At 61.8% G+C, this 9050-nt stretch overlaps 1 protein-coding gene across 2 annotated transcripts; it reads left to right on the top strand.

Annotated features, from left to right (window-relative positions):
• Positions 1–314: 314 nt before the first annotated feature.
• On the top strand, positions 315–8388 carry TLX1 (T cell leukemia homeobox 1). Of its 2 annotated transcripts, none has more exons than XM_066355012.1 (3): positions 315–1386; positions 3559–3760; positions 7320–8388. In XM_066355012.1, the coding sequence occupies exons 1-3, from the start codon at positions 828–830 to the stop codon at positions 7540–7542; spliced, it is 984 nt and encodes a 327-aa protein (XP_066211109.1). In that variant the 5' UTR covers positions 315–827; the 3' UTR covers positions 7543–8388. The 2 variants fall into 2 exon arrangements, with proteins under 2 accessions (XP_066211109.1, XP_066211108.1); XM_066355011.1 differs by having other exon boundaries at positions 3523–3760.
• The last annotated feature ends 662 nt before the right edge of the window (positions 8389–9050 follow it).

Raw genomic sequence — 9050 nt, 5'->3', positions numbered from 1 at the left:
AGAAGGACAAGCCTGAACTCACCTTCCCTGCCTGAGGGGTTTGGGTTCCATACCTGGGGAGTAGACAGTCTTCTACTTTCTAACAAGCTGGACTTGAAGTTTGGTGTAAATCCTCTGGTTGATGGACAGGTGTTTCCCAGCTGAGCCCTTGGGGAGATTCTCAGTAGCGCATGGACACCTCTTCCCCAGAGGCCAGTGGGCTGGACCACTTTGGTCCAATTCAAAGTTAGGGGGCGGCTCCTGCCTGGCTGGGAAGAGGGTTCTGACTTCCACCTCCTGGGCTCCGTCTGTCTGTCGTCTGTGGGAATGGCTGCCTCCTGTTCTATTTCTTTCTCCTTTTAAGTCTCTGGTTCCCTTCTTCCTGAACTACTTCTCGGAGTCCCAGTCTCCGTCCTTCTGTCTCTGGCTCAGGCATCTGTCTCTGGCTCAGGCATCTGTCTCGGCTCCCGGCCTCCTTCTCCTCGTCTCCGCCCCTCCCCCGCGCTGTCATTCACCCCGCTCCTCTCTACGCACAGCCAATGGAGATACCCGGTCGGAACTGCGAGGCTCGCTCGCACCGGGCTTTTTCGCCCGGTGATTGATGTCCCAGAGTCAACAGCGAGCAAGCAGCCGGAGAGGGGAAGGAGCAGCCGGAGAGGAATAGAACGCGGCGCCCCCTCTCTCCTTCCCCTCCCCCTCTACTTTAGCCCTTCTGCACACTTCGTCTCCAAGTCTTCGCTCGGCTAGGAGCCGCTCCCGCCTTTGCGCCCCTGCGCGCTGCCTCCAGAGCGAAAAGCAGCGAGCCCCGCCGCCCAGGCCCCCCCGTGGGGCCGGGGCCGGGGGCCGGCATGGAGCACCTGGGTCCGCACCATCTCCATCCAGGCCACGCGGAGCCCATCAGCTTCGGCATCGACCAGATCCTCAACAGCCCGGACCAGGGCGGCTGCATGGGGCCGAACTCACGCCTCCAGGACGGAGAATACGGCCTGGGCTGTTTGGTTGGAGGCGCCTACGCTTACGGCGGCGGGGGACCGGTGGCCGGGGCGGGGGCCGGCAGCGCGGGGGCCTATGGCGCTGGCGGCCCGAGCGGTCCCGGTGGCCCGGCGGGCGGCGGGGGCGGCGCCTGCAGCATGGGCCCGCTGGCCGGCTCCTACAACGTGAACATGGCCTTGGCGGGCGCCCCGGGTCCGGGCGGCGGCGGCGGCGGAGGGGCGCTGAGCGCTGCGGGGGTGATTCGAGTGCCGGCGCACAGGCCACTAGCTGGGACAGTGGCCCACCCCCAGCCTCTGGCTACCGGCTTGCCGACGGTACCCTCCGTACCTGCAGTGCCAGGTGTCAACAACCTCACCGGCCTCACCTTCCCCTGGATGGAGAGTAACCGCAGATACACAAAGGACAGGTTCACAGGTGAGTCCGGCCCGCGCGCGCCCCGCCAGGCCGCGGCCCGGTCTCTGCGCCACCCGCATCCCCGTGGTGCCCGCGGCCCCGTTTGCGCTCCCGGTCGCCCAGCTCCTCTTGTTGCTTCCCCCAAGTTCAGCCGCCTGCCGGCTCTCTGTGCTGGAGGAATCGCCATGCTGGAAGAGTTCTCCCCGCCCGCGTCTCTCCGCAGCTCTTTCTCAGGGCCCCTGCTCGGAGAGGCGCTTTCCGATCCCCTCTAGGAGTCCCTGGGCTCGGTCAGGCGGAGGGGAAGAGAATGTAGCTTAGGGATTGTATTACACCCGCATGTGGGGCTCGGGAATCTCTGAGAAAGGGGGAAAATGTGAGCAAACTCTTTCTTCCGTCCCGGCATAAGTTCCTGGCCGAGGCGGCGAGCCCCAGAATCAGACACAAGGAAAGAACAGGTTCCTCAGCTCCTGTCCTCCCCCCACCAACACTCACACACACGCACACATACACACACACACACACGCACACACGCACACACACACTCTCACACACACACACGCACGCACACGCACACGCACACACACACACACACACGCACACACACACACACACTCACACACACACTCCAAACTCTGCTGTCTGTTGCACTGCCGGGCTGGCAGAGGTCACGAGCCCGAGTACAGCAGCAGAGCTTACGGGAACTTCCTCCCCAACTGCGGGCTTCGTCTGGGTCGGTGGCGATACGAAGCTGAGCCGCCCGCTTCATTTTCGTTTTGTCGGGGCTTGGCGGACTTCCCCCACCCCCACCCCTGGCCCTTCAGCGTAAATAATGCACCCGCCAGGCCCACGATCGATTGGCCACCAAAGGACTACTCCTGGGACGATTACGCATTCCGCGGCGCCGGCTGCCTCCCTCTCCGCTGCCTGCTCCGCGCCTTTCTCCACTTGCCCCGGCTCCCTCCGCTCCTGCTTCCGCTCTCGGCACTCAGCCCTCGCTCCAGCGCAGGCCCCTCTCCCCGGCTTCACTTCCCGCTTTCCTTGGCGTTCCCCGGATCCGAAAGTACTATCCACCCGCTGGGCCAGGCCCCAGGCCCGCCGGGAAGCGGCCACGAGTTGAGTCTGGGTTCCGGATGAGGACTTAGGGAGAGGAGGCAGGAGGCACAGGCTGGGACTCCCGTGGGGCTCGGGTTCCAGGGCCAACAGTAAAAGGCTTAGAGATAAACGCTAGGCTAGGCGACCCCAAGGCACCACAGACCCCTGCTCTCGTTCCAACCTGAGAAGCTGGACTCAGATTTGGCCTGTGACAAAAGTTTGGGGGGAGGAGCGCAGAAGCAGAACAGCCATTCCACTCTGGGCTTCCAGGAGCGGCCCTGCACTCAAGGGGCCCCACTGCTCCAACCCAAGTCCTCTCAGTACCTGGTGCCCATCCTTCTCCCCTTCCCCACCCAGGCCAGGCCAGTCTGGAAGGACTCTGATGGAATCCTCAGCCTGGAACATACTGGTCCTGGGTCTGGTGAAAGGGACTCCACAGAGGGCCTAGCTAGGGGAGTCACAGCCCGTTTAATCTTTCTTCAGGCCTAAATAAGGTTCTGAGGGAGTGCGTGGCTGTCGCCTGGTGTCACCTTGTGTTGCCCTCTGTCCTGTATGCCTCTGTCTGTGTGCCTCTGTGTGCCGGCGTGTTTGGGTGTATAGATCTATAGCTTGTCGCTGTTGTGTGTGATGTACTTGTGTATATTGCTGTGTGATGGAGGCTCAGGTCAGGACCCAGGGTCCAGGGTCTTAACCAAGCATGGCCCCTTACTGCTGGGCACCTTCTTCTCTGAACCTGGAGGCCTGAGGCTGTAGGGGTGGTGGTGCGATTTTTACCTCGCCTCAGAGAGACTGGGGAGGTGACTGTGGCAGTGTCTGGTTGGGCAAATGGGAGGCCGCCGAAGCTAGAAAGGCCTGCGTGGTGGCAGCAGCGGCGGCTTGGCAGCGGGAGGGGGTCGCTTCTCGCCCGGGCTTGAAGCTGAGGGCTGACGGTAGGATCAAGGCCCCGCTCAAGGCCCTGCTCGTGGGGTCTAGCCGCGACGCTCGCTGATTCGCGGGGTGCCGGGCCTGGGATGCCTCCTGACGCTCTGCCGCTTGCTTCTGCCGTCTGTCTGTCTCCCGCTCCAGTGGCCCTCTCACCCTTCACTGTAACACGCCGTATAGGTCACCCCTACCAGAACCGGACGCCCCCCAAGAAGAAGAAGCCGCGCACGTCCTTCACGCGCCTGCAGATCTGTGAGCTGGAGAAGCGCTTCCACCGCCAGAAGTACCTGGCCTCGGCCGAGCGCGCCGCCCTAGCCAAGGCACTCAAAATGACTGACGCGCAGGTCAAAACCTGGTTCCAGAACCGGCGGACAAAGTGGAGGTGAGCGCGCGGGGCGGGCACGGCGCGGGCGGCACCGCCTCGGCTGCTCCAGGTCCCGGGCCTCTCAGGGCTCTCACGGTCCCTTCGCTCCCCATCTGTTTGGAGGAGCAGGCAGCTCCTGCTCGGCTCTCGGGAAGTGGGAGTAAAGCTGAGCGGATGACTGAGATGGGGCTGGAGAGCCCCGCTCTGTTCTATCCGAGGCTTCGTGGTCGGCACACTCAGAGCCAGCGTAGACGCGGCTGGTCTCCGCGCCTCTTGGGGACACAGCGAGTTAGAGCAGCTATGCAGCCTGGGCTTCCTGAGTCGGTGAGTCCTGTGGGACTTTTTGCGCAAACTCGCGCTTCAAGAGATGCCTCCTCTATCCCGGAGAGAGGAGACTGGATGGCTCGCGCCCTGTTTCTGCGCCCCAGCCGGGCTCTTGCAGAGCGTCTGGGGCTTCAGACCGCGGCCTACGCTCTGCGGACTCCCTCCTCCCGCGACTCCCGGCCTCCCCGCAGCGACTTCCCCACCCTGGAAGGGGGAAATCAATCCGCGCCGGCTGTGGCGGGGTTTTCGAGAGTCCCACTGAACCCGGGATCAATTAGGAGCAGATGTGTGTGTGTGCGCGCGTGCGCGTGCGCGCGCGTGAGAGAAATTTCTCCTTCCCACGTCACACACAACTACAGGATTTTTTCCCCTATATACATATACCTCGATCTCTGTCCTCTCTCCCTCTACCTCTCTGTCTCCCTTCCTTTTTCCCTTCCTCCTCCCTCCTCCCACCCACTCCTTCTTGTGGACACAACTTGCCCGCTGACTCCCGGGCAGCCTACTCTCCGCACACACCGGCGCTTTCTCCGCTGGGCCCTCCTGCACTCCCGCACCTTCCCGCACATCTGGCCCTGTGCTCGGCTCCACGCCTCCCAGGAGTTTCTCAGTAGCTCGGGCCTTAGGGGGGAGCACGGGAGTCTGGGCAAAGGCAGCGGCGCCGGGCCGGGCGGGCCTGGGGCGGGAGGAAGGAATTGGAGTTTCCTCTTTTTCTGAATGAAGGCGAGGAATCTGCCTGGGATTCCGCCGCCGTGGCCACAAAGGAAGCCACTGCCCCGCGAGTCTGCTGCCCTCCCTTCCCCACATTCCTGCCGCCGGGGAAGGGGTGGGGGACCCGCTTCACGTCTCTGGAAAAGCGAGTGAGAGCGGGTAGGGACGCTGGTGTTCTTCAGGGACACCCAGGGCTGCAGCCAGGGGAGGCAGGGAGCCAGGCGAGACAGCCCCCTAGGTGGGGGAAAGAGAGGCAGAGTGGCAGGCAAAGAGACAAACACACAAGGGGTGGGAGCAAAGATAGACACCCCAGCCCAAGGAGAAGAGGAAACCAGGCAGCATAACGAAACCTTACATCTAAATGAGAATGATGGGTAACAAAAACCTCCGTTTTCGTTTCAAACAAATTCTCTTAATTTTGAGAGAGCCAAAGGGGTGGGAAGTGGGAGTGAAAGAAAACAAGAGAGAAAGACATAAAGCCCAAAGGAAGAGAAACAGTCAAGCAGTTTAAAGCGCGGAAAAGAAGGGGAAGAAGAGGCCAGAGAGACAGAGCGAAAAGCAAGAAGGGGCGTCGGGAAGGAGGCCGGCGTCCGTCGCTGGGAGAGGCCCTCGCTGGCCTCGCGCGGCTTCATCGATCGCCTACAAATTGCTTCTGGAGGCCCCGGGGACTCCCATTAGGTCTGTCCACCTTAGAGACAGACGTTTGATCTCAGCTGACGGGCTGGAGGAGAGTCATTAGATGGAGTAAGTGAGTCATCGCCTCCCTGGACAGCCTCGGAGGAAGCCGGCTGGCCCAGCAGCAGGCCCGGCAGGGCACGGGCTCCGCGCGGGAGGGTGAGGCCTGGAGACCGTGCAGGAGGGTGAGGCCTGGGGACCGTGCAGGAGGGTGAGGCCTGGGGACCGTGCAGGAGGGTGAGGCCTGGAGACCGTGCAGGAGGGTGAGGCCTGGAGACCGTGCAGGAGGGTGAAGTCTGGAGACCGTGCAGGAGGGTGAGGCCTGGGGACCGTGCAGGGGGTTGAAGGCCTGGAGACCGTGCAGGAGGGTGAGGCCTGGAGACCGTGCAGGGGGTTGAAGGCCTGGAGACCGTGCAGGAGGGTGAGGCCTGGAGACCGTGCAGGAGGGTGAGGCCTGGGGACTGTGCAGGGGGTTGAAGGCCTGGAGACCGTGCAGGGGGGTGAGGCCTGGAGACCGTGCAGGGGGGTGAGGGTCTGGAGACCGTGCAGGGGGTTGAGGGCCTGGAGACCGTGCAGGGGGGTGAGGCCTGGAGACCGTGCAGGGGGGTGAGGGTCTGGAGACCGTGCAGGGGGTTGAGGGCCTGGAGACCGTGCAGGGGGGTGAAGGCCTGGAGACCGTGCAGGGGGGTGAGGGTCTGGAGACCATGCAGGGGGTTGAGGGCCTGGAGACCGTGCAGGGGGGTGAAGGCCTGGAGACCGTGCAGGAGGGTGAGGGCCTGGAGACCGTGCAGGAGGGTGAGGCCTGGAGACCGTGCAGGAGGGTGAGGCCTGGAGACCGTGCAGCGGGGTGAAGGCCTGGAGACCGTGCAGGAGGGTGAGGGCCTGGAGACCGTGCAGGAGGGTGAGGCCTGGAGACCGTGCAGCGGGGTGAAGGCCTGGAGACCGTGCAGGAGGGTGAGGCCTGGAGACCGTGCAGGAGGGTGAGGCCTGGGGACCGTGCAGGAGGGTGAAGTCTGGAGACCGTGCAGGAGGGTGAGGCCTGGAGACCGTGCAGGAGGGTGAGGCCTGGAGACCGTGCAGGAGGGTGAGGCCTGGAGACCGTGCAGGAGGGTGAGGCCTGGGGACCGTGCAGGCGTTGAGGGCCTGGAGACCATGCAGGAGGGTGAGGGCTGGGGACCGTGCAGGGGGTTGAAGGCCTGGAGACCGTGCAGGGGGGTGAGGCCTGGAGACCGTGCAGGAGGGTGAGGCCTGGAGACCGTGCAGGGGGTTGAGGGCCTGGAGACCGTGCAGAAGGGTGAGGGCCTGGGGACCGTGCAGGAGGGTGAGGCCTGGAGACCGTGCAGGAGGGTGAGGCCTGGAGACCGTGCAGGAGGGTGAGGCCTGGAGACCGTGCAGGGGGTTGAAGGCCTGGAGACCGTGGCAGAAAAAAAAGGGGGGGAGAGGAGAGGTTCCACGGGGCAGCTTGTACCCAGCAGCCCTTACCTCTGTTCTGGATGGTGGGGAAGGGGAGGCCCCCAGGTTTGAGACTGGGGTGCCTGTTCTCCATCGGGGCTAGAGAGAGGGGAGATGCCTCCGACCCCTGACTGCGCCCGTCCAGGCTGATGTGCGGGCGCCGCGTGCAGAGAGCAGCTCCAGCTGCTGCCTAGAGGCCTTTCCCACAGCTTCCCCAGTACAGCTCCATTCCACCTACTTTGGGGTTACCGGTTTTTTGTTGGAGTCAGGACCTTCAGGATAAGGGAATGCGTTAGACTCTAAGGTTAGAGGGACCGAAGCTGCAGGCAGCTGGGTGCTGCCGGGGGAGCAGTGCTCGCTTGTACTACCTCCTGGGTCTCCCCAAGGTGTGCGTAACGGCTTGTCCCCGGTGCAGGCGGCAGACCGCGGAGGAGCGCGAGGCCGAGAGGCAGCAGGCGAACCGCATCCTCCTGCAGCTGCAGCAAGAGGCCTTCCAGAAGAGCCTGGCGCAGCCGCTGCCCGCCGACCCGCTCTGCGTGCACAACTCGTCGCTCTTCGCCCTACAGAACCTGCAGCCGTGGTCTGACGACTCGAGCAAGATCACTAGCGTCACGTCGGTGGCGTCGGCCTGCGAGTGAGCCTGTCCACTCCACTCCGGGAGACCCTGGCCCAGCCAAGGGGTCGCCGCCGAGGCCTGAGAGCCAGGACTCTCCCCCACCCTGCAGGCCTCAGGCTGCACGCGGATGGGGACTGCCCTCTCCTCCGCAGGGGCCCTCGTGTTCACCGAAACTCCTCTCTTCGGTGGAAAAGAAGACAAGAGAGTGGGGAACAGGGACCCGAGACCTCCTTCCGGACTCCCATGCGGTTCTGCGCCCGCTAGAAGTCGGCTCAGTTTGCGTCTATTTTACTTTATTCTAATTTTTAACATGGGACCGGGAGAGGCAGGGGAAGTGGGTGAAGATTTTCTAGGGTCCCCAGAGGACAGCGGTGGACTGTCATTTGAACCTCCTGTCTGTATCCCACTCCTCATCACACTGACGCCTTCAGGCCCACACAGAGATGATTTCACTGTCCCTCTTGGTGTCACCCCACAGTCACACATAGAGGACCTATGGCAGGGTGTCATGCACACACTGGGCCATAGCCTTCTTACTCTTGATCCTCACTATCTGGCCTAGGCCAGGAATGATCTAGACTCATTCTGAACAGCATGACCCTTCTCATAAACACAAGGCCACAGCCACACCGGGACACACCATCCCACACACAACAGCCGTAGCAGTGTCACTTGGCCTGCCAGGCCCTCATCACACATCCCAGTCGCACCCAGTACACACAGGCAGGTTTTCACACAAACTCAGCCTATTTCTCCAGATCCTGTTCATAGGGGGAAGGGTTAAGTTATGCACTTATAAGGTGTTTTCTGTGTAACCATTTTATAAAGTGCTTGTGTAATTTATGTGAAAAAACAATAAAACCCTCCGGATCCGGAGTTAGGGCTGCTCCTTGCTGAACCCAGCACTTTGCAGCTACTTGGGGTTGGTGTGAGCTGGTGCTGCTGGGGCAGCCGCTGGAGGCTGAACTTCAGGGACCTCTGGAGGGCTAGGACCTGCAGGCTCTGGAGACAGGAAGGAAGGAGGGGGGACAAACAGAGAGAAGGCACAGCTGAGGGAAGGAAGGAGAGCAAGGCCCTCGTGGGACAGCTAGTGCCGCAGAGGATAGTGTCTTTGAGCGTGAGAGTTGTGTGAGTGCGTTGTGTGTTTGTGGTGGTGTGGGCAATCAGAATGTCACTGATAGTGAATGTTTGTAATAGTGTGAATTTTTTTTTAATTTTTATTTATTTATTCATTTTAGAGAGGGGGGAGAGAGAGAGAGAAGGGGGAGGAGCAGGAAGCATCAACTCCCATATGTGCCTTGACCAGGCAAGCCCAGGGTTTTTTGAACCGGCAACCTCAGTGTTTCCAGGTTGACGCTTTATCCACTGCGCCACCACAGGTCAGGCAATTAATGTGTGTGCTTGTTTCTGCTTAAGTTACAAATCGAAACTATCATAATACACTCCAACCGTTATGTGTACGTGTGTGTAACCATGTGTAAATAGGGCTGTGTTTTGGGGGGGTAATTGTTTGATTAATCCACCCATATT

The sequence above is a fragment of the Saccopteryx leptura genome, chromosome 13, assembly GCF_036850995.1.
Source record: "Saccopteryx leptura isolate mSacLep1 chromosome 13, mSacLep1_pri_phased_curated, whole genome shotgun sequence".
NCBI classification, from domain to species: Eukaryota; Metazoa; Chordata; class Mammalia; order Chiroptera; family Emballonuridae; genus Saccopteryx; species Saccopteryx leptura.
Note: the sequence above shows the minus strand (reverse complement) of the source record. Positions and strands in the feature narration are given on the sequence as shown.